The 27,915-nt window shown below is 40.2% G+C and overlaps 1 protein-coding gene across 1 annotated transcript in view; it reads left to right on the top strand.

Annotated features, from left to right (window-relative positions):
• Positions 1-11,949: 11,949 nt before the first annotated feature.
• LOC104662874 (histone PARylation factor 1) overlaps positions 11,950-27,915 on the top strand; it is a 32,429-nt gene continuing 16,463 nt past the window's right edge. The window contains exons 1-3 of the mRNA XM_010364004.2: positions 11,950-12,069; positions 16,585-16,744; positions 19,615-19,804. Coding sequence (XP_010362306.1) covers positions 12,022-12,069; positions 16,585-16,744; positions 19,615-19,804 — 398 coding nt within the window. The 5' untranslated portion in view covers positions 11,950-12,021. The remainder of the gene's footprint in view (positions 12,070-16,584; positions 16,745-19,614; positions 19,805-27,915) is intronic.

Genomic DNA, 27,915 nt, shown 5'->3' with positions numbered 1-27,915 from the left:
GTCTTTATGTGTAATTGCTACCCTCTCTCTCACCCTCTTGTAGCAGGTAGAAAAGTACATGAATAATTTTGAAATCTTACCTCCTTCCCCAAAAAAGAGCTCCTGATAAATCTGTTTGGAGTAGACTACCATTGATTCTAGGTAGGGTGGTGTACAGTGGCTAAATGATTTTGGAATTTATAGAGACCAACAAAACGCCTCGCACGTAAGTGACCACCAGTGAATATTTGTTAAATGATGGCTGGGCGGGTAGATGGATGGATAAAAATGTGCTGATTGGTGTTATGCAACTATTTTATTCTTAATTTTTAAGTAATATATCAAATCATTAATATTCATTGCAACATATATATGGCTTCCACAATTACATTTAAAAGAAGAGAGCACGCTGCCTTCCTTATCTGATAATCTTATGTGGATTCCTATATTGAAAAGGACAACGCTAGCTATTATTAATATAATCAATGAATACCAACGTTAATTTCTAGTCGGTTAATATAGTAAAAGTTGATTTCTTGCTCATAAAGAAGTCCAGTCAATTCAGCTGTTGTGGATTGTCAGGTGGCCTTCCTCTGTGTGCCAGTAGAGGCTCAGTTTCCTTCTAACTTTGGCTCTGTTATCCCAAGAGCCTCAGAGCCCCCTTTATCTAGCTGGCAGAGGAGGGAGAGAAAGTGAAGTCACCCTTGCTTCTTGAGAAAACCTGGCACAGAGCTGACACGCATCTCTCCTACTTACTTTCCATCAGCAACAGTTCATCATGTGGCCGCATCAGGAGGCAAGGTAGGCTGGGAAATAAAGTCCCTGGCCAGACAATCGCATCCTACCTAACACAAATTCATGCTAAGGAAAGCTGAGCACAAAATAGCCATCTCACTGTTTAACCTGGAAAGAAATACTAAACGAAACAATTAGTAAAGATTGTGTTTCATGACAATGCTATTTTGAAAAGAGCACTCTCCAGTACTGCTTCTAACTGATAAAAACACATTTTCATTCCAATTTCTTTTCTTCTTTTCCAACATCTTTATTTTACAGTTTGAGAAACTGTTTCAGAACAATTGAGTGATTTCTCAAGACTTCTGCGCAGACAAATGCAAGGATGGGACTAGAACGTGGGTTTGCCAATCCTTTGTCCAGTGCATTTTTTAAAACCTGACCTTTAGATTATAACTCTGAAAGGGCTGAAGACAAATCGAATGGAGATAAATCAGACAAGCCCTGACTTTTTTATCCTACCATGTGTACGTCATTCCCAAGTAGCAGTGCCCTTAACTCATGCCAGTGGGAAAATAACATATACTCTTTTTATTTCGTCTCTATTTATTTATTTTAAAAACTTTGTATTTTACTATCCTCCCCCCTGCCTTATTGAGATATAATTGACAAATAAAAATTGTAAATAGTTAAGGTGTACAACTTGATGTTTTAACACACATATATTTTTGTGAAATAATCACCATAACCAAGCCAATTAACATAGCATCACCTCACATAGTACCTTTGTGTGTGTGTGTGGTTAGAACATGTAAGATCTGCCCTCCTAGCAAATTTTAAATATGCAATACAATATTCTTTTTTTTTTTTTTTTTTTTTTTTTTTTTTTGAGACGGAGTCTCGCTCTGCCGCCCAGGCTGGAGTGCAGTGGCGAGATCTCAGCTCACTGCAAGCTCCGCCTCCCGGGTTCACGCCATTCTCCTGCCTCAGCCTCCCGAGTAGCTGGGACTACAGGCGCCCGCCTCGTCGCCCGGCTAGTGTTTTTGTATTTTTAAGTAGAGACAGGGTTTCACCGTGTTTGCCAGGATGGTCTCGATCTCCTGACCTCGTGATCCGCCCGTCTCGGCCTCCCAAAGTGCTGGGATTACAGGCTTGAGCCACCGCGCCCGGCCTAAATATGCAATACAATATTCTCAACTGTAGTCACAATGTGGTACATTGTTTTGTTTCAATTTCAAACTGCCTTGTTTACAAAGCGATTTGGGAATATGGATTATGACATTAAGTTTATTCCTGTCTGTGGAGCCAGCAGTTCCTCTAAGAATTTAAACAAAGGTAATATTCCACAATATTTTTTAAAACTTTATGTACAAAGATGTTGACCATAAAGTTACACACAACAATAAATAGTTATGACACATAGTAAAAACTTATGACTACGAGAACAGTTAATTACTTTATCAAACATTTGTCCAATGGCATATTTATGTAGCCATTAAAATATTGATGAAGCATTTTTACAATGTTTATTTGTTATAAAGCTTACTTTTTAAGGCCTGTTGCAAAATTTTATGTGCAGCATTATTTCATTTAATAAACTATAATAAGATACATGTAGAAAAACACTGAATACACCAAATCTTGTCTGAGGTTGCATCTAGGCGGCATAATATAATTAATTTTCTTTTTATTTTTAGATACTATTCAAGTTTTCTAAAATTATTACTACTTTTTATAGAGACAGGGTCTTGCTATGTTGCCCAGGCTGGTCTCGAACTCCTGGACTTAAGTGATCCTCTCACCTCAGCCTCCCAAACTGCTGGGATTACAGGAATGACCCACTGCACCTAGCCCTAAAATTAATGTATAACTTTATATTCAGAAATTAAACTCATAACTTGGAGGGTGAGGAGAATGACCTTGTATAAGGCAATTACTCAATAGTAATATCCTGTTGGATCCTGCTAGTAACTGCTCCCTACATTCCCAGCTCCTGTTTCCTTGGCTATTTTCCATGATCTTGATCTCAGTTGCTGCTTTTGATGTTCCCTTGTAACATCACCTAGCAAACTCCTCATATTAACTGAGCTTGCTCTCTACCGTATTGCCCTTTGTTGTCATTTCTTATTTCCTGGTGGTAACACTAGTCGTTCAGAATTTTTGTTCTGATCAACTCTGTGACAGTCACAGAGTAAAATGATTAGATCAGTTCTTTTAAAGAGACTACTCTTGAGCAATGTGTCTGGAAGGTTGGAGTGTGATAAAGACTTACATAATTCTTACACTGCGTCTATGTGACTAGCAGGAATACTGACTGTACATGTATAGGACTCCTCGGTACACTATAAGCTCCTGGAACATGGCAACCGTGTCATCTTGGTCTTTCCAGTGCCTAACATAGTTCTGACACATAATTGGGATTTAATAAATGTTTTGAATGAACAAATGACTGAATGGATGAAAGGATGGGCAAGTAACTATTTAATGATGGTGACTGCTATTCATTAAAGAGGTTGATAAGTCAATTAATATTTACTGAGCACCCATTATGTGCCAGTTTGTGCTCAGAGTTAGATTCTAAGAAATTGTGGTAGGAAAAGAAATGAATTGGTGAATCAGCTGGACTTTTCATCCACTGTAAATATGAAGACTGGGGAACCTCTGGGGCCTTTCAAAGACATGTTTGGATCATCCAGCTAGTGCTAACTAAAGGTTACATGGTCCCAGGGTAACTGATCTGGATTAAGCATAATCGGGCAGACCAGTTTCATCACCATTTAGCGGTATAATTTGACAGAGTCAAAGTGGCCAAAGGTAAGGCCAAGAGTGTGATGTCAAAGATTAATGCTACAGCTCATTTGCAGTCCATCAGTAACAACTGTGTGGGATCAGCTCTGCCTGAGGCTTCTGCTGACTTTTAATACAACAGTTTAGACAACAAATATATCCTTCCCAAATCTGTTTCTTCTACAATACAATCACCCATATCTCCCTAATTAAGTCCCCCACTATCAACAGCCCCTAAAAGAAGTCCTATTTTACAGCATATTTGGGAATCAGAATCATAATGCTGTGGGGGCTCTGGGCCTTCTCAAAGCTGATTTATCCTCCAGGGGTGGCCAACAGCGTGAGTCACAGGGACTCAACTCAATCCTGACTGCCAGAGTGAATGACTTCCATCATTTAGAACCTTAGAAATTCAATTGGCAAAGCCTGTAATTCCTTACACATGTGCTGCTCTGTGCAGTTATCCTGCCCTTAACACACGTTAATGCTGAGTGTCTGGCTACACTCCAAGTCCTGTGATCCTAAGTGGCTTCCTGTCTCGTCTTTAATTTTCAGCAGCTCTCATAACAAATGCAGAAAGAAATGCTTAAGAAGCTAGCTATGGCCTTCAAAGTATACAAAGATTGAAAAGAAAAAAAACTCCTTTTAAAAATATTCTTTTTTGTTGTTGTTGTTAGACAGAGTCTTGCTCTGTTGCCCAGGCTGGAGTGCAGTGGTGCGATCTCAGCTCACTGCAACCTCTGCTTCTCAGGTTCAAGTGATTCTCCTGCCTCAGCCACCCAAGTAGCTGGGATTACAGGCAGAAGGCATCACACCCGGCTAATTGTTGTAGTTTTTATAGGCAGCATTTCCCCATGTTGGCCAGAGTGGTCTTGAACTCCTGACCTCAGGTGATCCGCCCACCTAGGCCTCCCAAAGTGTTGCGAGTACAGGCGTGAGCCACCGCGCCAAGTCTAAAATACTCTCTTTGATCTAGAGCTTAAATTTAGATGAATGCTAGAATCAGACACTCTTAAAGAATACATAGGAATTCTTGCTTCCACTTTCTTTTATTAATCCATGTTTCACCAAGGACTACCGCCTACATAGCAAATCCAGTAACTTTTAGATCTAAAAGATATACATTTCATAGCTACTATTGTTGTGTGTTCTCTAAATCTGTATTGTGATTAGGATCCTTTTCCTTTTTAGCATTTTATTTGGTTTGAGAACATCGACACATGCCACCCTTACATTTCACTTACTTTACTTGTCACTCTATAGTTCTGGTAGCCCACATCTGAATTCTCATTTATTAGTATTCTACAGAATTACATTCTATGTATCTTGTTTGACATGGATTTCTATAAAAACACATATTTTAAGGTATCTTATTATAATTATTAAGGGAAAATCAAAGGTTCTGGCAATCACCAATCAATTCTGCTTTCATACAGATAATTTTTCCACATAAGCTCACTAGCATCATTCCCAATGAAGACATAGATTTAAAAGTATATTGACAACAATTGTGTCAACCCAGGTTTGACAAAAAAGGAAAAATAATGCAAACAAATATAATTTTCTCCCCAAGCAAAGGCAGCAATCTGATACAAAGCTATGGACATATTATGGCTTAGTTCTAGGGAAACTGGCAATTTTTAAAATACTTTTATTTTACTTTTTCTAATAAAACTGGTATCTTTCTAATTTTTTCTTTCTTTCTTTCAAGACAGGATCTCACTCTGTCACCCAGGCTGGAGTACAGTGGTGCAATCTTGGTTCACTGCAACCTTTGCCTCCTGGGCTCAGGCGATCCTCCCACCTACGCCTCCTGAGTAGCTGTGCTACCATGTCCAGATAATTTCTGTACTTTTAGTAGAGACAGGGTGTTGCCATGTTGCCAAAGCTGGTCTCGAACTCCTAAGCTCAGGTAATCCATTTGCCTCAGCCTCCCAAAGTGTTGGGACTACAGGCGTGAACCACTGCGTCCAGCCACCTTCTAATTTTTTATTTGTTTCACTGAGAAACTTAAAAAAAAAAAACATCTTTCAAAGATACGAATCTCAAAAGAGGATATTATTTATGTCAAACTCACTAGAGGAAAACAAAACACTGGGAGGCTAAAAATTCTGCAATTTCAAACCACTCCCAGTGAATTTTATTTGAAAATTTCCCAGCAACAATAAAGACATGAGAAAAGCTCCAGTTGACCCTAGTGGATTAGAGAAGGTAAGTTATCTTCCCAAAGTAGTGACGAAGAGGTCCCCAATCAACTTAAAGACAGCAGCAGAATAATTCAACATTGCATATCCTTGTTTCCTCTTTTACTGGCCATTTTGAAAATGAGGGACCCACAGTTTTGTCCACTCTCTTGATTAAAGGGAGGTGCAGAGGATACAGTAAAACCCATGTATCCTGGCAGGACATGGTGGCTCATGCCTGTAATCTCAGCACTTTGGGAGGCTGAGGTGGGAGGATGGCTTCGAGCCCAGGAGTTTGAGGCCAGCCTGGGCAATATAGTGAGACCCTGTCTCTATCTTTTTTTTTTTTTTTAAGATGCATCCTTTAGATATAAATTTCCTAAGTTAATTAAACTAGGATTAAAAATGCAAGTGGCTCTGTGAACTTGAGACCTTATTCAATCTGGCTGATTGCTAGAGAGACAGTATTGCATAGTGTTGAAAGTACTCTGAAAGGATAGACTATTCAGGTTAGAATCCCACCTCCAGAGCTTGCCATGTGACTTTGGACAATTCACTGAACCTCTTTGAATGTTAGCTGCCTCATCTGTAAAATGGGAGTAGAAATAGAAATTACCTAACATGACTGGTATGTGGCTTAAATGAGTTAGTCTCAGCAAAGCACTTAGTACTATTGTGGTTTATTCAAAAATGCTCAACATCACTAGTTATCAGAGAACGCAAATTAAAACCACAATGAGATAGTACCTGACAGCTATTACAATAGCAATAGACATTATCAAAGATAACAAGGGTTGGTGAGTAGGTAAGAAAAAGGAAACCCTTGTACGCTGTTGGTGGGAGTGTAAATTAACACAGCCATTATGACAGTGTGGAGCTTCCTCAAAAAACTAAAAATAGAACTACTATATGATCCAGCAACTGCACTCCTGAGTATATATACAAAGGAATTGCAATCAACATGTTAAAGAGATATCTAGGCATCCATGTCCATTGCAGCATTATTCACAATAGCCAACATAAGTGTCCATCAACAGATGAATGGATAATGTGGTACATATACAATGGAATACTATTCAGCCTTAACAAAGGAAATTCCGTCATTTTTGACAACGTAGATGAAACTAGAGAACATTATGCTAAGTGAAATAAGCCAGTCACAGAGACACAAATATTGCATAATCTCACTTATGTGTGGAATCAAAAAGTTGAACTTACAGAAGTAGAGAGTAGAATGGTGGTTACCGGAGGCTGGGGGTTGGAAGTGGGAACTGCAGAGATATTGATCAAAGGGTACAAAGTTTTAGTTAGACTGAAGGAATAAGTTTTTGAGATATATTGCACCACATAGTGACCATAGTTAATAATAATGTATTACATATCTCAACATTGTTAGAAGAGTAGATTTGAAATGCTTTCACTTCAAAAAATAATAAGTATTTGATGTAATGAATATGTAAATTAGCTTGATATAATAATTCCACAGTGTATGTGTGTATTTATATATCAAAACACCACATTGTATTCTATAAATATACACAATTATCTGTCAATTAAAAATATTTTAAAAGAACAGTTCTATTGCATAGTAAGTATTAGATATAAAACATTTATTAATAATAACTTTGTTTCAAAATGACAGACACTGATAACCTGAATATACCAAATTTGGTCAACTCTACCCATTCCTTCAAAATCGTTGTGGAGTAAACATATGAATAGGAGAAAATATATTAAATGTCAAATGTTTGAATTAAAATAGAAATTTCGTTCACATTCTATAAAAGATGGCTACAAATTATTATTCAGAGCAAAGTTTTAGTTCTGAACTTGAAATTGTGTATAATAAGTGCAGTTTTACAGGTTACAACTGCCAACCTGGTATTATTCAATGGAAAAATAGCAGTAATAAATCCTCGGGTTAACATACTTAACATACCTTGAAAACATCCACTTTCCTCCACTCCTTAAGAAGCCTCACTAAAACAAAGATAAAGAAGGTTAAAAAGGGGACAGAGGGATCATATACTCATAAAAACAAAGAAAGGAGGAGAAGAGACAACAGAAAAATGCCACAAAAGTTTAGACATCAGTTGATGTGGGTTGAGTTGCATCCCCCCAAAGGATACATTGACTGTGACCACATTTGGAAATAGGGTCTGTGTGAATGGATCAAAAGAACATAAAGTGATGGCCAGGCGTGGTGGCTCACACCTGTAATCCCAGCACTCTGGGAGGCCGAGGCAGGTGGATTGCTTGAGGTCAGGAGTTCAAGACCAGCCTGCCCAACATGGTGAAACCTTGTCTCTAGTAAAAACACAAAATTAGCTGGGCCTCGTGGTGCGTGCCTGGGCAACAGCATGGGCGATAGTCTCAAAAAAAAGAAAAAAAAATTTTTTTTCTAAAAAACGTATTTTGTATAAAAACTAGCCAGGCATGGTGGCACATGTTTGTAGTCCCAGCTACTCAGGAGGCTGAGGCAGGAGAATTGCTTGAACCCAGGAGGCAGAGGTTGCAGTGAGCCGAGCTGGCACCACTGCACTCCAGCCTGGGCAACAGAGTGAGACTCCATCTCAAAAAAAAAAAAAAAAAAAAAGATAAAGTGATACTGGATTAGGGTGGGCCCTAATCTAATGGACTGCTGTCCTTACAAAAAGAGAGAGTTAGACACAGGCAGATGCTCAGGGAGAACACGTTATGACAGAGGCAGAGATTGGAGTGATTCATCTGCAAGCCAAGGAATGCCAAGGACTGCCAGAGGTCACCAGAAGCTAAAGCAAAGGCATGGCACAGATTGTCCCTCAGAGTCCCCAGAAGGAATCAACCTCCTGACACCTTGATTTTTTATTTCTAGCCTCTGTAACTGTGAGAGAATACATTTCCATAGTTTTAAGCCACCCAGTTTGTGGTAATTGTTATGGCAGCTTTAGGGAGCTAATATACTGGCGAACATATGGACTTCCCAGAGAAAACTGCAACCCAAGTTTTTCAGAGGTGATGCCTGGAAGCAAGCTCACTGACACTGCAGAACCTCACAATGGCTCAGGAATTGGAAGTACCATACGTCTTCAGTGGGTTGAGCTGAAAAGAGACTGTTAAAAGTCCCGGAAGCAGTTAAGACTCCTAGATTTCCTCCCTGGGCAAAGTCAGGGAAACACTCTTTACGCCTCATTCCCAACCTGAAGATTGTTTCTTTTGGGAGATATGGAACCAGAATATGGATTCAGGGACACCAGACACAGCTAAAGGTTAAAATGCTATTATGAAACAGTGGTGTTAAGTGAAGGCATGCATGATAATTAAATCTTATTTTATTTTTGTTTGAGACGGACTCTCACTGTCGCCTAGGCTGGAGTGCAGTGGTATGATCTCAGCTCACTACAATCTCCACCTCCTGGGTTCAAGTGATTCTTGTATCTCAGCCTCCCAAGTAGCTGGGACTACAGGCACGTGCCACTATGCCTGGCTAATTTTTGTGTTTTTAGTAGAGATGGGGTTTTACCACATTGACCAGGCTGGTCTTGAACTCCTGACCTCAAGTGATCCACCCACCTTGGCCTCCCAAAGTGCTGGGATTACAGGCATAAGCCACCACACCCGGTGGAGAGTTAATTTTATGTGTCAACTCGACTGGACCACAGGATGCCCAGATACCTGGTTAAACAGTATTTCTGAGTGTCTGTGAGGGCCCTGAGTAAAAGAGATTACCCTCACCAATGTGGGTGGGCATCATCTTATCCATTCAGGTCTGAACAAAACAAAAAGGTAGAGGAAGGGAGGATTCACTCTCTCTCTGCTAGATTTCTTGAACTGAATCTTTGATCTTTTCCTGCCATCGGTGATCCTGGTTTGCAGGACTTCAAACTTGAACTGGAATCTACACCATCGGCTCCCCAGTTATCAGGGCTTCAAACTACAATATGGGCTTTCCGGGTCTTCAGCTTGCAGACAGCAGATTGTCCAGCGTCTCAACCCCCATAATCACATGAGCTAATAGATAGATAGATACAGATATAGGTATAGATATAGATAAGTAGATATCTATTCGTTCTGTTTCTCTGGAGAACCCGGACTAATACAGTGCATATAATGAAATTATTAAGACTCCCAGCCTCCTTCCTGCATTGGGCTCCAAGAAGTCTGTATATTCTCAAAGTGAGTAATTCAAAGATTACTCTCTAGAAGAAAATAAACAGCTGGTCCTTGCCCCCCATCATCTTACACCTTGTCCAGCAGTGAACAAGCCTTGTCTATGTTCCCAAAGCACCCTTTCAGAGCCTCATTTTACATATAAATTGACAGCAAGGATCACCACACAAGATGAAGAATGTCTCTAGCAGAAACAACAGGGACCAAATATAAACAAACAACCAAAAAAGACTCAAAAGAAACAAAGTCAGTGCAGAGTTATGTAGAAAGCATTTTTTAAAAACCCTGTAATTGACATATTCAAAAATAAAAGGAGTTATATTCATGAAAAATAATGTAATGCTATAAAAGAACAGAGAATTAAGAGCACTTAGGAATAAAGGTATAATAAAGAAAGTAATCTGATAGTCATTTGTCCAATTAAGTTGAAAAAGTCACAGAGAAAGTAGAATAAAAAGATGAAGACATAGAAAATACGGCCGGACAGGTAAGAAAAAACATCAGCCAAGAAGGTCCACGATCTAAATAACAAATTTCAAAAAAGAAGAGATACAATAAGGGGGTGGGTAGAAGAAATGATGAAATAAATAATACCAGAAGAATTCCCATAACTGAAGAACATGTGTTTCAGGATTGAAAAACTGATCAAAAGGAATGAGAAAAGACCCAAAACCAAGACACTAGATTGTGTCTTAGAACACTGGGAACAAAGAAAAGATCCTGGGGCCGGGCGCGGTGGCTCAAGCCTGTAATCCCAGCACTTTGGGAGGCTGAGACGGGTGGATCACGAGGTCAGGAGATCGAGACCATCCTGGCTAACACGGTGAAACCCCGTCTCTACTAAAAAATACAAAAAACTAGCCGGGCGAGGTGGCGGGTGCCTGTAGTCCCAGCTACTCGGGAGGCTGAGGCAGGAGAATGGCGGGAACCCGGGAGGCGAAGCTTGCAGTGAGCTGAGATCTGGCCAGCCTGGGTGACAGAGCGAGACTCCGTCTCAAAAAAAAAAAAAGAAAAGAAAAGAAAAGATCCTAAAGCTTCTTGAGACAAAACAAAACAGAAACGAAAGCGGTTTACATATCAAGAAATTTAGTGACCTGTGAAGGAGAAGGAAATATAATGACGTAGTTTCTCGACAATTCTGGAAGCTAAAATATTGTGGAGCAAGCCCTCCAATATTCCGAGTGAATGTTATTTTCAACGTAGAACTCTGTGCTCAGCTAGAATAAAAACAGTTCCAGACATGCACACTCTGTGGGAAAAAAAGACCTGGCAGCAACTTCCCTTAAGGAACTATTGGCGGCTATGTTCCACAACATGAGGATATATAATCAAGAAAAAGGAAGACACAGATTCAGGAAATAGAGAACTCATCTCAGGAATGAGGAATAAGACCTTCCCACGATGGATGTGAAGGAAGACCAAGGACATCAGTTGAGAGCTGTGCCTTCCAGATTTTGATGTGCATAGGAGTTACCAGGAGCATCTTGTTGCAATGCAGATACTGATTCAGTAAGTCGGGGTAGGGCCTGAGATTTGGCGTTTTTAACAAATTCTCTCCGGATGCTGAGGCTGCTGGTTCAGGTACTACGCTTTGCATATCAGGGGTGTAGAGAAAAAACAGTCCAAATTGTACCAAGAAGACGACGGTACGAAGACAGAGACCGACAGACATTGATTTCCTTCTTGGAGATAATCGGGATTGCATTAGTGTAAGCCAATAACTGTAAAGTAGGGGAGAGAGAGGGATGGAGGAGAAGGAGAAAAGGATTAATATTTTAAGTAAATATAAATGAAGAAAAAACAAGGGAGGGGCTGTATTGAGGACAGCCGCATACATCCAAACTTGCCTCTAGTAGACCCTAAAGAGGAAGGTTGGACCACTCTAACGGATTCAGATTCAGTAGTCTAGGGGTCTCTGGAGCGACCCTGGCAGTTGCTCCTTAAAGCCTAGATACAGACTACGCGGACAGAAGACACTCCTTTCCCGCCTACATTAGGGGAGTGGGCGGGGCCTCAACGCGCCTGGCGCCAGGTCTCAGGGGGCGGGGAATTGGCGGAGCCTTTTCCCTAAATTGGCGCGCCCTGGCGGCGCTGAGATTCGGATTGGAGGCTTTTGAACCCGGAAGCAGTTGGGGGCGCTCGGAAGCGGCCGCGTATCGGGGAATTCTGGTGGCGCTGCAGTTGCAGAATGGTCGGCGGTGGCGGGAAGCGCAGGCCCGGCGGGGAGGGGCCGCAGGTACTGCCGGAAAGGCCGTGCGGGCTGCGCGGGGCGCTTTGGGTGACAGCCAGGAGGCAGCGCGTTTCATTCATCTAGTGATTATTAAGCTTGCTGTGTGTCTGGGGGCTGCGGATTGCTGCGGGGACCCTGCCCAGGGCCGCTGTTTCGCGCCCTGCAGGTGGTTGGACAAGGAAAGTAGCGCCTCTGCATCTTCTGCCCAGCTCCTCTTGGCGCATTTCATGGGGAAACGGATTAAGCCAGCCGGCGGTTCATTCATTCGCCCAACCAGATTGATGGGGAACCGATTACATTCTAGACATTGTGCGGGACGCTGCGGATTCGGGGTCAACCCGCCTGCCCCTGCTCCTTGTAGAGCCCCCGGCCTGGGGAGGAGGGACACAAGCGAATACGCATTCTACTGTTACTTGTTTGGGATTATAAAGCTGGTGTGTAAAAAGTGCTATGGAAACACTGAAGGAGGATTTAACAAGTCCCAGGGGGTGTTAAAGAAGACTTTTAAGACAACTCTTTGAAAAAGGGTTTTGAAGGCAGATGAATAAGATTTTGAGACAAAAAACTGTAGGAGATGTTTGGGCATAGCGGAGCGTTTGGCTTGGCTAGAGCCAGGGAAATGGGAAAGTAAGAGGGACCTGATCATAAAAGCACTACTGAGAGGGGAGGACGAGAAAGTATGTGCATTCTCTCGTACTTTACTACGATTTCGGAAGTTCTGTAACCTCCACAGTAGCAATAAGGGGAATCAGGCAGGAAAGAAGTGCCGTTGTGATAACTAAAGTTTTAGAAAAATTCCTCTGGCAGTGCTATAAATCGGACAGAGTGAGACAGTCTTAGAGGGCTTAATTAACTGTTAAAGGGCCATGCGTATAGGCATTCTTCATATTGGCTCATGCACTCTAGGAATACCAGGGTAAAGAAGAGAAGTAGCCTCCGAAGGGGACAGCTGTTCTAAATTCTAGTTGTTAGGGATATGGAGATGCTGAACTAGTGTGTGAGTTAAGGCACAGCTGAAAAAATTCTCTTTTTGAAGGTGCAGTGAAGAACTGCTTTGGTGGAGTGATGTGCTTAACTAGAAATACAATACCAGAAATGAAGATGAGTCTGTAGAGACTATAACCATAAAGGCCAGCATTTGTGTATTATGTGCTAGGACTGTCCTGTGTATTTTTACATATAATAACATTCCTTGTAACAACCCTAAGATATAGGCACTGTATGCCCTTTTTTGCAGATGAGAAAACAAAACACAGAGAGGTTAAGTAACTTGCATAGATTTGGAAATCAGTAGAGTCAGGAGTCTACCCGGGCAACCTAACCATTATGCAAAACTGCCTTTCAGCAAGGAGATTCAGCCTTTTCTAATAACATCTTCAGTTGGAGCCAGTTTTGAAAATCTGAACAAAGACTGTTATAAAAACAGAAGACAGGATAGCTCAGGACTTCATATGTTCTTACTGTTCTATATTTGCTGTTGGAGAAGCAACATAGTGAAGTGGTTGAGAATCTGCTGTGGAGCCAGATTTAAACCTGAGTTTAAATCCCTTCTCTTCCACTTCCTAGTTAGGGACATAGGGAAGTTAACGTCAGTTTTCTCAGCTGTAGGATGAGGTTAATAGTATCTAGCGATGAGACAGTTGAGGACTAAATGAGTTAATCCACAGAAGGTGCTTAGAACAGTGAAATAGCACAAAATACGTTCTCAAGAAGTATGACTTACTACTTGTTTTTACTATGATCTTTACTATTTGCTGTTATTGATACTTCTGGATTCATTTTTCAACGACCTTTTTGTTCAACGTGTTTTTTGTTTTTTGTTTTTTTTTTTTATAAATCAGACACATAATCCTTAGCATAATAAACTGTTACTGGCTGGGCGCGGTGGCTCAAGCCTGTAATCCCAGCACTTTGGGAGGCCGAGACGGGCGGATCACGAGGTCAGGAGATCGAGACCATCCTGGCTAACACGGTGAAACCCCGTCTCTACTAAAAATACAAAAAAAACTAGCCGGCCGAGGTGGCGGGCGCCTGTAGTCCCAGTTACTCGGGAGGCTGAGGCAGGAGAATGGTGTAAACCCGGGAGGCGGAGCTTGCAGTGAGCTGAGATCCGGCCACTGCACTCCAGTCCGGGCGACAGAGTGAGACTCCGCTTCAAAAAAAAAACCAAAAAACAAAAAACAAAAAAAAAAAAACTGTTACTATATTCATGATTGTCTTTGATCTTATTTATGTTAAGTAATAAACAGCTGTGAACCCATTGCTCAACCCCAAAGCTGAAACAGACAACAGCTCTACATCTAAACGTGTTCCTCTCCTATGGGTTCAGCCTGATTTCTTCCTGTCAATTATGTTTGATGTAGCTATCCTGAATTTTGTTTTCCCTTGCCTTTTAAAATTAGGCGTATCTCCTATGAGTGTATACCTAAACGATATTTATTCTTAGTTTTTGAACTTCATAAAAAGGCTATCATGCTGCATATAATCAAAGGCTTTTTTCCTCATTAAAAATATATAATAGAGATTGGTCCATATTGTGTAGCCATACAGTAACCATTCGGTACATGACAGAGATTGGTTCCAGGAGCTTAGGAGAGCATACACTAATTTTTAAAGCAACAAGAAAACAAACCATCCATCTCATTAGCCAAAGAAAACAGTTAGTAGTCTAGTATGCAGTAACACATTTCCATATATCCCCAAATCTGAGCGTACCCAAGTTCCAAAGTTGTTCCTGTGGAACCCGAGTATACGAAAAGTTGGCCCCCTCTATAAGTGGATTTTGCATCCCAAGAATACTGTATTTTTTTATTTGCATTTGGTTGGAAAAAAAATTCATGTATAAGTGGGTCCACAAAATTCAAACCCTTGTTGCTCAAGGGTCAACTGTAGTATTAAGTGTAATAGTCTATTGTTTGGAAGCCTTATAACTATTCTAACAATAGGTATTTCATTTGTTCTATTTTGTTTGCTCTTGGAATCAGTGCCATCATGACCATTCTTGTGTCATCCGATTACATTTTGTAGACATTGAATGATACCTGACATAACATTAATAAACTTCAGACTGCTGGAAAAATGAAAGAATATAAATATGAGAATCATCTGGCTCAGAATTTCTTAACTTGAGCACTGTTGACATTTGGGGCCAGTAGTCCTTGTGGAGGATGCCTATCCTGGGCATTGTAGGATGTGGAGCATACTAGCCCCACTAGCACCCTTCTTCCGACTGGTGACAACTAAATAGGTCTCCAGATGTCCCCTGGGGGGCAAAATCACCACCGGTTGAGAACCACTGCTCTAGGTAGGAAAGGAAAGAACTCAATCCAAAAAGAAAGAATCTAGGTTCATAGAAAGAAAAACAGATTGCTTCTTAGTAAACTAAACATACATAACCTCCCATTAAGCATATTGTCTTTACAGAAATTTATCAAATATCTAGTAGGCATTATAAAACCTAGCATACTTATATAATGAACCTATACTGTGGGAGTCCTAGAGATGACTATTGTAACTTAATCCTGGCATTTAAAGGCCTTTTCTGAAATAATTGGATTTTTGACCTAGAGTTTAGTGCTATTCTGCTAGCTTTGTTAGGAACGGTGGATGTTTAACATTGTCACTAACTTTCCCTCTTTATTTGGAAAATCGAAAGGGAGGTATCTGTTTTTAAGGCTGAGTAATGAATAGCTCAGATACAACTCTGGATGTTGCTGAAGAAACAGCCTTTTTTTTTTTTTTTAAATTATACTTTAAGTTCTAGGGTACATGTGCACAATGTGCAGGTTTTTTACATATGTATACATGTGCCATGTTGGTGTGCTGCACCTATCAACTTGTCATTTACATTAGGTATATCTCCTAATGTTATCCCTCCCCCCTCCCCCACTCCACGACAGGCCCGGGTGTGTGATGTTCCCCTTCCTGTGTCCAGGTGTTCTCATTGTTCAATTCCCACCTATGAGTAAGAACATGTGGTGTTTGGTTTTTTGTCCTTGCGATAGTTTGCTGAGAATGATGGTTTCCAGCTTCATCCATGTCCTTGCAAAAGACATGAACTCATCCTTTTTTATGGAGAAACAGCTTTTTAACTAATGAATTGCTTATATCCAGTTACTTCTGACTGTTTCTGGTGTGATCAATGAATCTGTTTAAAAGACTCACACCTTTAACCAAAAGAGGGCAAAATTCTTTATTCCTCTCTTCCTGCTCTTTATTATTTCTTTCTTTCTTTTTTTTTTTTTTTGCCTTTTTGTTTTTTGTGGTTTTCATTATCTTACAAAAATATATTTAAGGACTTGCTGTGTGGATTCCTCTTAACCACCATATAAACTACTCTTTTTTTCCTGTGCCCAAATGAATTCCTAGATTTTACTCAAATACCATTTAGAGAGTTTTAAGGAAAACACATGTATTTCATAGAGCTGGGTGAACAAGAGTGAGTGATACTGTTATGCAAGGAGAGTTACTGAAATTACTAAAGATAATTTGGAGAACTAAAGTTTGTGTGCTAATTTTCAGTGTGAAAAAACAGTTGATGAGAAGAAAAGTAAATTCTGTGAAGCTGATGTCTCCAGTGACCTTCGAAAAGAAATAGAAAATCATTATAAGCTTCCTTTACCTGAAGATTTCTATCACTTCTGGAAGTTCTGTGAAGAACTTGATCCTGAAAAGCCATCTGGTGAGTTGCTCCAGAATCATTCTTGTATTAATGGAAAAAGTAATGTAATAGGAAACGGGCTGGGTGTGGTGGCTCATACTCTGTAATCCCAGCTGAGGGAGGGGGATCGCCTGAGGCCAGGAGTTTGAGACCAACCTGGTCAATATAGTGAGACCTCTTCTCTAGAAAAAAATTAAAAAAAAAAAAAGCTATGCATGGTTGCATGTGCCTATACTCCCAGCTACTTGGGAGACTGAGATGGGAAGATCCCGCCTTGAGCCCAGTAGTTCGAGGTTGCAGTGAGCTCTGATCACTCTAGCCTCGGTGACAGAGCAAGACCCTGTCTCTAACACATACAATAATTGCCCAGGCATGGTGGCTTATGCCTGTAACCCCAGCACTTTGGGAGGCCGAGACAGGGAGATCACTTGAGGTCAGGAATTTGAGACCAGCCTGGGCAACACAGTGAAACCCTGTCTCTACTGAAAATACAAAACTTAGCTGGACATGGTGGCGCACACCTGTAGTCCCAGCTACTCGGGAGGGTGAGGCATGATCATTGCTTGAACCTGGGAGGCAGAGGCTTCAATGAGCCAAGATTGCGCCACTGCACTCCAGCCTGGATGACAGAGCACAAGACCTTGTCTCAAAAAAAAAAAAAAACTGCACTCCAGCCCGAGAGACAGAGCGAGACTCCGTCTCAAAAAAAAAAAAAAAAAAAGAGAATAACTTCTAAAAAAAAAAAAAAAAAAAAAAACCCTAAGCAAGGATATAAACAGTTCATAGAAAAGGAATATTTTCCAAGATATTTCTTGTAAGAGAAAATATAGAAAGAAATATAGATTAATGCTGTAGTAATGCCACTGTCACCTATTTTTTTGGCAAAGGCAAAGGTAAATAATTTCATTACATTCTGGGGGAATGTGAAGGAAAGCAAGCTCTTTCATATGTTACAGGAGTTATAACAGTTCTGCTTCCAAGCACTTCTCTTATGGATTACATAAACTAAGAATTATGTGTGAGGATGTTTACTTACACAAAAAATGGGAAATGGCTTAAATGCCTACCAATACCATCTATTCAGTAGATCTTCATTGTTTTAAAAGCATGAAGCAGATTTTTAGGAAACAATAAACTATCATGCATGAAATAAGTGAAAAAGAAGAGTGTATAGGATATGCTACCATTAGTATTTTTTAAAAAAAGGGAGGGTGGGGAGAGGGAGTACACACATATCTCTGTGTACTTTTCTGTGTGCTTATTTTGTCTCTGAAGGGATAAAGAAACTGTTAATGGGCTGTGATCATTACTTTGCACGATACTATTTAAATTTTTTAACTAGTAGCCACTGTCATACACCATTGATGGAAATGTATATTGATACATATTCTGAATTTTGCCAGTAGATCAAAACAGGACTGTGTAGTTGTTTCTTTAAAAATAGTCATACCTGTATACAAACATTTATTAGCAAAGATGTTCACTGAAACATTTTAGAACAAAAAAAAAGAAATAGTAAATATCCCTCAGTAAGAGAATAGATGGTTACCTCTTTATAATGCAGTATCATGCCCTATTAAAAAATCACGTAAAATAACATTGAATAGCATGGAAAAATATTCAGAAAATTTAAATGGGACAGGATGGAGGACAAAAGCAGATTACAAAACAACCCTTCTCAGTTTGTTCCATATTTGTATCTGTCCATGGGGGTGGAGAGTGTGGAAATTTGTTACTGTATAATAGACTATTAACTGTCATCTTTGGCTAATGAGATGGACGGTTTTAGTTTTCTTAATGCTTTAAAAATTAGTGTATGCTCTCCTAAGCTCTCATTGAGCTGAACTATTTTTCCTGTCAAATTATCTCCGTGCTTCTATTCATGTTATTACCTCTTCCAGGAATTTTTTTGCTTTCTTCATCCTTGCCTCCTTATAAAACTGGGTCCTGCCTGGAGTGCTCCCCTCTGTCTTAGAATCAAGGTCCCATTTGAAGTTATGCATTGTACATTTGCACAGACTTCATGTTTTTGTGGTTTGTGAACACTCCCTGTCTGTGATCTGTGAATAGAGAAGGAAGATGGAGTCATCCAGGGTTAGGGTTGGCCAAATAGATTGTCAAAGAGTCAGGGGAATCTGGTATGATTACCTAAGGTAGAGGAAAGGGGATAGAAATGATTTTTACTTATTTATTTATTTATTTATTTATTTTTTGAGGCAGAGTCTCACCCTGTCACCCAGGCTGGAGTGCAATGGCACTATCTCATTTCACTGCAACCTCCACCTCCAGGGTTCAAGTGATTCTTGTACCTCAGCCTCCCCAGTAGCTGGGATTACAGGCATGAGCCACCACACCCGGCTAATTTTTGTAATTTTAGTAGAGATGGGTTTTTCCATGTTGGCCAGGCTTGTCTTGAACTCCTGACCTCAGGTGATCAGCCCACCTCAGCCTCCCAAAGTGCTGGGATTACAGGTGTGAGCCATCGCACCTGGCCTGTTGTTTACTACTCTTAATCCACACATCTTTGCTATCTTTCTCGTCCCTTAACCTGTGTGTGCTACAAGTATTTGAGGCTAACTGCAGTGTGGTAATGGGCCTGTAGAAATGCTAACCAGTCTTGCTTTGGCTAAAATAAGAAACAACAGCAATGTTTGAAATGTTAGGCTAATTCAGTGGTAAATTTAAGAGGAAATCCCAAATGTAAATACCACTTTTCCTGTTACTCTGACTTTTCTATTGAATGTTTATAACTGACATCTTCACACATAACTCAAGATTTTCTTTTACTTTAGAAACTTTTAAAGACAATTGCTTAGAAATAGTTTACTAACTAAAAGCATTATTTCCTATCTGTCTCCAGAAAGTATTGTCTAAATTTATTTTCTTTATAGATTCACTTTCTGCAAGCCTTGGACTTCAATTAGTTGGTCCTTATGATATCCTTGCTGGAAAACATAAAACGAAGAAAAAATCAACAGGCCTGAATTTTAACCTTCATTGGAGGTTTTACTATGATCCTCCTGAGTTCCAGACCATTATTATTGGAGATAATAAAACTCAGTACCACATGGGGTATTTCAGGTAAAGGATCTTTTCTTCACCTCTAAAATACAGCTGCTGTCCTGCTAATGAGGATACATAGTTATTCACTAGCCTCACCTATTGCGGAATCTGGCCAGCAGCCCGCAATGCAACGGGTCTCTCTCTTTGTTACCAGGAGGATCGGCAGGTCGAGAAATAATAGACAAACACAAGATAGTGAAAGCTGGGTTCAGGGGGGTCACCGCTTTCTGGTCCCACAGTGCCTCCAATACACTGGAAATACCAGTGTTTATTATTAAGTTTAGTGAGGTTGGGGGTAGGTTAGTGAGGGATTTAGGGTTGTTTGATTATGAGGTGAGATGGTCACGTGGGGATGAAGTAATTCTTTAACATAACATTTGTATGCAGAAGTACAGTATATAGAGATAAGAATTTACAGTATAGTGTGTGCATCAGTAATTTCTAACAGAGTCTTAAAACAGAACCACGGTCTTTCCATAACCTATGATTAGCAAGATATTAATCAGCAGTAACAGTTGTAACAAAAGCTGATTACAAACAATCCATAGAAACAGGACATGAAGCTAGACAACCGATTAGACCAGAAATTCTCAGAAGGGAGTATGTCTTAACCCCTAAAGAGGCCTAGAAGAGCCGTGGCAAGATGAGGGCGTTTACAGCCCTATCTTATCCATATGGACAGGCGCCCCGCATGCATCCATTTATAGGCTCTCCACGAGGGTCACATTCCATTCCCAGAGCTGTGAACATCTGCTTTTCCGGGATAGGAATCTTGGTGATGTGAAACCTCCCTGACTGCATGTCCGTTCATAGGCTTTCTGCAGGGGGAAGCACATCACACGCTGTTGGCTCATTCTGGCAGACCAACCTGGCATTGTCTTTATACAATCCTGCATGCAATTTTGTATTTGCAATAATAGGAGCATTTCATCTTTTATTTCGTAGCAATAGTTTCAGGGGGTCTCCCTACATCTCCCCCTTTTCTCTGATTTAAATGAACCATAGCAATCATAGCTTGCTGCTGATCACGATTGGATTGAAGAATATTTTTACCAATTTTACACATGAACAATAAACTAATAGCACAAATTATACACAGAACAAAATTAACGATAGTGCATCCTCCCAAAGATTTTGCCCATTGAATGGGGTTGAGATTAGATAACCCCTTACAGACACCGTCTAAAACTTCAGCACCAGGTAAAGCAGTTAAGTGTGCTTGAGAGGCCTCAAAAATCTGTTCTTTTAGCTTGCTTATGTCTAAACTTAAATTATCTTCACTTCCTTGTAAATGACATTTTACTGATTCTCAATTGTGAACAGACTCATTATATTGGAACAGAGTTATACAAAAATCAGAAGTATTCCAATCACATTGCATTTGTAATCTATGTTCTAGACTCATAATTTTATCTCCCATCCATATAACCGTTTGTCTTAGATCATTAATTCGAGTGACCAATTTTTTATCAATACTTGACTGAGAATTCCACATCCGAGTAGAATTTTTTTGCCATTTATCCACAAAATGAACAGCGTGAATAGATTGATGTAATGCAACTCCAGCAGTAGCAGCAGTTGCAGTAACAGCAATCAAGCCCGTTATTACTGCAGTTAATGTAAAAATAAATCATTTACTCCTTTTAAGAATTTTCTGTAGAATATTATTAATAACATGGATAGAAGGGGAAGATTCCCAAGGCCTATGTAAGGCTACGGGGAGCCAAATACCTCTGCTGGCTCTGACTGTTAAAATACTATGATACTGATTAAAGGATGAGTCAATACAAGTATACAAGTAACAATTAACACAGGTAATTATGTTGGTGTTTGAACTAGTATGCATCTTTCCTACTAATAACATATATGGTGGTTTAACACAACTTTTAAGTGGTATAGTTTTGTTGGATTCCATATAGATAGTATATATATTTTGGGATGGTATTCTTTTTTTGTGAATGTGGGGTGGGGGGAATAGGTTGTATGAGAGGTGGTGGGGGGACATTAGCAATGGGGGGGTATAAGTCCTCATAGTCTTTACTATCCCGTCTTTGAATTGACCTTTTGACGATTGCCATAGTGATATTTTTGGCTGTGTGAAAATAGTAGTGTAAATCAATCTGTTATCTTAGTTTTCGAGGTGACAAGGTGGATTTACTTATAACACTTTCTCCAGCCCAAACTCTCATACCAGTCATAGCTATGGTTAATCTCCGTAATTCTGAATGTTCAGGTCCTAAGTGGGGAACAATGAGCCTTGGCTTTGGAGTGGCAACCCCTGCCCCTTTCCACTTAAAAGGAAAAAAGGAGTTAAATATACGATATAATAGGGGAGGGTTATCACTACTTTTTTGGTAAGTAATATCATAGGGAAAATGTTGACAATCTCTGTGACCTTAATGGCAATCATTAGTTATATGACCTTTAGGAGCCCAATCAACAATGGAGTAGTGAGAAGAATTAAATAACACAGTTTCTTCTGGACTAACACAATCCTTCCATATTAATTTGTCAGCATTTGAGGACAAGTTCAGGGGACACGCAGTTCCTAAAGGCTTATATTGGAATGTGTGAATATAATCAGTGATTCCTATTTTGATCTGTCTTAGAGGTTTTAATGAGAGCCCTGATACCAAGTATCCTACAGGAGGGACAGAGTGACTAGATGGTAGTATGACTGCCCAAGTTTGAATATCTAATGAGAGACATCCATTAGTGGGTCTGAGGCACAAAGGTGGATACCTACAACCTAAAGTGATATTGGAAGGGGTTCCTTCTTCGGAAGGTTGGGCAGGACAACGATCATCTACAGAACCAGGCATCCAAACACTATCATTAACATAGACCTTGATAGGAGCATGCATCCATGTCATGGCTCAAATAAGAAGAGGAAAAGGAATATAGGCCCAATATGTATAGTTTTTAACAGTCTGTGGGGTGACAGAGGGTAGAAGGATCAGTGTCATCAGGAGGAGGCAGAGGTTGAGGCAGACCTGGATCGCTGCAGACAAGTTGTTCAGGATGACGGACTGGATTGTCTGTTGTAAAGGAGTTAGCGTGGTCATTTTCTTCTTTTTGACCATTGAATGTGTTAGTTGTTTCCTGCTGTAGCATTTTTTCAGCAAATTTCTCTGTCTTGTTGTTGCATGCATCTTCAGGACACAATTTCAGGTGTCTAACAGGAATCCAAACAGGAGATTGATGTTCACCTGGGGAAACACAAGCATAGCCTCTTCCCCACGTTAAAATAGAATCTTTTGACCATATATTAGATTGAACATCTTTCCACCATACTTCCCTTCCATGGTTTACCGTGGGACAGTTACCAAGGAAATGTTTTTCAGCAGCAGTAACAGAACTAGATTTAGGAATATTAAGAAAAATTAACGTGAGCAATTCCAAGTTTAGTTGTGTGTGAGTGGTAGACAACTCCTTATCCCCCTCTTTTTGTTTAAGTAATTGTAATTTTAAAGTTCTATTCTTTCTACAAGAGCTTGGCCTTGTGGGTTATAAGGGATACCAGTAATATGTTTAATATGCCACTGATCAAGAAAATTTTTTAAAGCTTTACTGCAATAGGCTGGACCATTGTCTGTTTTGAGCTTACTAGGAATTCCCATAACTGCAAAACATGGAAACATATTTTTTTTAACTTGAGAAGTGGCTTCTCCGGTTTGACACGTAGCCCAGATGAAATTGGAAAAGGTGTCAACTGTGACATGCATATAAGCTAATTTTCCAAAATAAGGAACATGAGTAACATCCATTTGCCAAATAGCATTAGGAGAAGACCTCGGGGATTAACTCTGGGAGATTGTGTGGGTAAGACAAGAAACTGACATTGAGAACAGTGTTGTACAATTTGTTTAGCTTGTTTCCAACTGAGAGAATATTTATGTTTAAGACCTGAGGCATTAGTATGAGTTGATGAAATTGTTCTGCATCTGCAATGGCTAGAGAAACTAGAGTATCAACTTTATGATTACCACTTGATGAAGGTCCAGGCAAATTAGTATGAGATCGAAAGTGAGTGATGAAAAAAGGGTGGTTTCAGTTTCGGACAGTTTTTTGTAACAAAGGGAACAAGGAAAATAGATTAGTGTCAGTAATATTTTTGATGGTAGCTGTTTCTATTGCCTTAGTGGCATGGACTACATAAGCTGAGTCAGAGACAATATTAAGAGGCTGATCAAAATCCTGTAATGCAGAGATAACAGCAAACAACTCTGCTTTTTGAGCAGAATTGTATGGAGTAGAAATGACTTTATCTTTTGGTCCTGCATACCCTGCCTTTCCATTACTGGATCCATCAGTAAAAATGGTAACAGCTGCCTCTAGTGGTGATGAACAAGTAAGTTTTGGTAGAATCCAGGAAGTATTTCGTAGAAATTGAAAGAATTTTGACTTAGGCAAATGATTATCAGTAGTGCCAATGAAGTCAGCCAGATTAGTCGGCCTGCACAAAAATGTGGAAAAGGTATTTTAAGCTTCATCTTTTGACAAAGGGACCACAATAATGTTTGGATCCAAGCCATTGATACACTAATGTCCTAATCCAATCAAAGGGGCCATTTGATCAAGATATATTGAAAGAGGTTTAGAGGCTGAATTAGGAAGAAGTACCCATTCAACTAGAGAATCATTTTGTACTATAAGTCCTGTAGGAGAGTGGATGGAAGGAAAAACTAAAAATTGTAAAGGCAAATTTGGGTAGATACAAGAGACTTGTGCCTCTCTCACTGTGTTCTACAAAGACAACTCTTGTTTTGGTGGTTTAGATAGAGGGCAAGGGCTGTTTCAATCTGTATCTCCTGATAGAGTGCCAAATAGATGAGATAATGCATAAGTAGGGATGCCTAGGGTTGGTCTGAGATAATTGATGTCACCTAGTAATTTTTGAAAATCATTTAAGGTGTTTAAATTGTCAGTACAAAGTTGGACTTTTTGGGGCTTAATGGAGCGAGCTTCTAGCTGCATTCCTAAGTATAGAAAAGGAGTGGCTTGTTGAATTTTATCAGGAGCAATGTGGAGTCTGGCATTGGCAACAGCTAATTTTAAAGAGGTAAAACATTGAATTAATTCATCTTTAGTGGGAGCAGCAATCAGTATATCATCCATATAATGAAGAATGTAATTATTTTTAAAAGTCTGTCGGACAGGTTGTAACACAGTACTGACAAACAACTGACAAATAGCAGGACTGTTAATCATTCCTTGAGGTAAAACTTTCCATTGATATCTAGCTGTAGGAGCTGAATTGTTAATGGAAGGTATAGTGAAAGCAAATTTTTCATGGTCTGACTTGTCTAAAGGAATACGAGAAAAGCAGTCTTTAAGATCAATGATAATTAAAGGCCATTCCCTAGGAATCATGGAGTGGGAGGGCATACCGGGTTGTAACGCCCCCCATAGGTTTAATAACTGCATTAATGGCTCTCAAGTCTGTTACCTTCCTCCATTTTCCTGATGTTTTTTGTGCAACAAACAGGCGAGTTCCATGGAGACAAGGAGGGCTCCATAGTGTTTGCTTGTAGTAAGTCATTAATGGTTTCAATTAATGCCTCCAACTTGTGTTTGGAAAACATCCACTGCTCTACCCAGAGAGGTGACTCATATATACATTGTGCAGGGGCAGAGGAAGAGAAGGAGAGTGAGGGAGCCAAGCCTTTCTCTGAAAGAAGGGGTCCCGGAGCGTCGAAAGAAACCGTAGGCTTAGAAGAGGGGAGAGGTTCAAAAGGATGAGAGGAATGAGAAACAGGCCATTCAGATGAATGCCGTACATCCTCCTCTGGCAGAGGGGGCAACGGCTTAGTAGAAGAAGAGTTAACATATACAAGTTCCAAGATAGGAGGCAGAGGGAGGGGATCATCTCCAGGTTCCTCCTCTTGGGGAGAAAACAAGGAGAGATTGAATTCTTCCTCATGATCAGAAGAAGGGCTAGTAGGGGTCAGCTACCCGAGGTAAAGGGGCCGGCTCACCAGCCGCACTAACGTGTTTCAGTTGAAGAGGATCACCAAACTGAAAAGGAAGTAAAGCAACACAAGTAAGAGCCCAGTCAGTCCAAACAGAAATAGGAAATAGAACACCATCTCTCATGAGTTGGCAGAGCGTGGTGCCAACTCTATCCCAGTCTGATAGGTCCATAGAACCTTTGTCAGGGAACCAAGGAAAATGTTTTACAATTGTCTGAAATAAGAGAATAAGGTTATTGGAATCAGCCTTGATTCTATCCTGTTTAAGAAGTTTAATAAAATACAGATAAGCCTGGTGTTTAGACTGTGATTGTCCCATAATAACCTTGGAATAATACCAGTTGACAAACCCGAAAAGAGGGGAGAATTGGAAAAAGCGTACCTGGAGACCTTACTGTTGAGACTGAAGACTAGTCGTCATGAACCCGTACTCAGAGTGCACTGAGCAAAGGAACAAAGAAGGCCACCTTGGGCGCCAGATATTGCAGGATCTGGTCAGCAGCCTGCAATGCAACGGGGCTCTCTCTTTGTTCCCGGGTGGATCAGCAGTTCGAGAAATAATAGACACACACAAGATAGTGAAAGCTGGGTCCAGGGGGGTCACCGCCTTCTGGTCCCGTGTGCCACCAATACACTGGAAATACCAGTGTTTATTATTAAGTTTAGTGAGGGCGGGGGTAGGTTAGTGAGGGATTTAGAGTCGTTTGATTATGAGGTGAGATGGTCACCTGGGAATGAAGTAATTCTTTAACATAACATCTGTATGCAGAAGTACAGTATATAGAGATAAGGATTTACAGTATAGTGTGTGCATCAGTCATTTCTAACAGAGCCTTAAAACAGAACCATGGTCTTTCCATAACCTATGATTAGCAAGATATTAATCAGCAGTAACAGTTGCAGCAAAAGCTGGTTACAAACAATCCATAGAAACAGGACATGAAGCTAGACAACTGGTTAGACCAGAAATTCTCAGAAGGGAGTATGTCTTAACCCTAAAGAGGCCTAGAAGAGCCGTGGCAAGATGAGGGCGTTTACAGCCCTATCTTATCCATATGGACAGGCGCCCCGCGTGCATCCATTTATAGGCTCTCCACGAGGGTCACATTCCATTCCCAGAGCTATGAACAACTGCTTTTCTGGGATAGGAATCTTGGTGATGTGAAACCTCCCTGACTGCACGTCCGTTCATAGGCTTTCTGCAGGGGGAAGCACATCACACGCTGTTGGCTCATTCTGGCAGACCAACCTGGCATTGTCTTTATACAATCCTGCATGCAATTTTGTATTTGCAATAATAGGAGCATTTCATCTTTTATTTCGTAGCAATAGTTTCAGGGAGTCATCCAAGGTGAAAGGCATATTTTCCCCTGTTGATGGATAGATGAGTCATCTGTTGTTCTTGCTGTTACCATTTTAACCTTCCCTAGGATGGGTAAACTCTTTAGGTTTAATCTCACTGATTTTTCCTTTCCTGGTAAACTTTTTTCCCTTTTGGGTTCAGAAGAGCGCTTGTGGCCCAAGAAAGATAATTTAGAGCAGCTGTGCTTAATAAACCGTGTACTGCCAGGTGCCGGAGTGGCAGATGGTAGTTAAGAGTAGTCTCTGGAGTCACACTGGTCCTCTTGTTTATTATCTGTGTGACCCTGTATCATTAGTGACTGTGACTTTCTGTGACTCGGTTTCCTGTCTTGTAACAATAGGGATAACTGTACATACCTGATAGGAATATTATGAGAATTAAATGAATGCATGCAAAATACTTAGAAGGTTAAGAAATAGAGAAACTCCAGGAGGAAAATTTGTCCGTTTGTACCAGTAGAGATGCTATTCTTTAAAGTGAAGATTAAATGTAAGGTAATAGAAGGAACATTCCCAGGGAGAAGTGCTGTAGTACAGTAGAATGCACCTGGGGCTACGAATTGAATTATACTGTAGCCAGTGCCCTAACTTACTAGGACCTTGGCTGAGTGATTTAACCTCTCAGTATTTGTTTCCTCAATTTTAAAATAAAAGGATTTGGTTATATACATGAATAGGATCCTTTCATCTCTAATGTTTTACAATCCTTTTTCTTGTTTTTCCTTTTTTTTTGTATTTGAGTATAAAAGCAACTAGGTCCTAAGAATCTTAGTTTTAGGTTCTGTTATATAAGAT

This window comes from Rhinopithecus roxellana, chromosome 2 (assembly GCF_007565055.1).
Source record: "Rhinopithecus roxellana isolate Shanxi Qingling chromosome 2, ASM756505v1, whole genome shotgun sequence".
Taxonomy (NCBI): domain Eukaryota; kingdom Metazoa; phylum Chordata; class Mammalia; order Primates; family Cercopithecidae; genus Rhinopithecus; species Rhinopithecus roxellana.
This window is presented reverse-complemented; position numbering and strand designations above follow the sequence as displayed.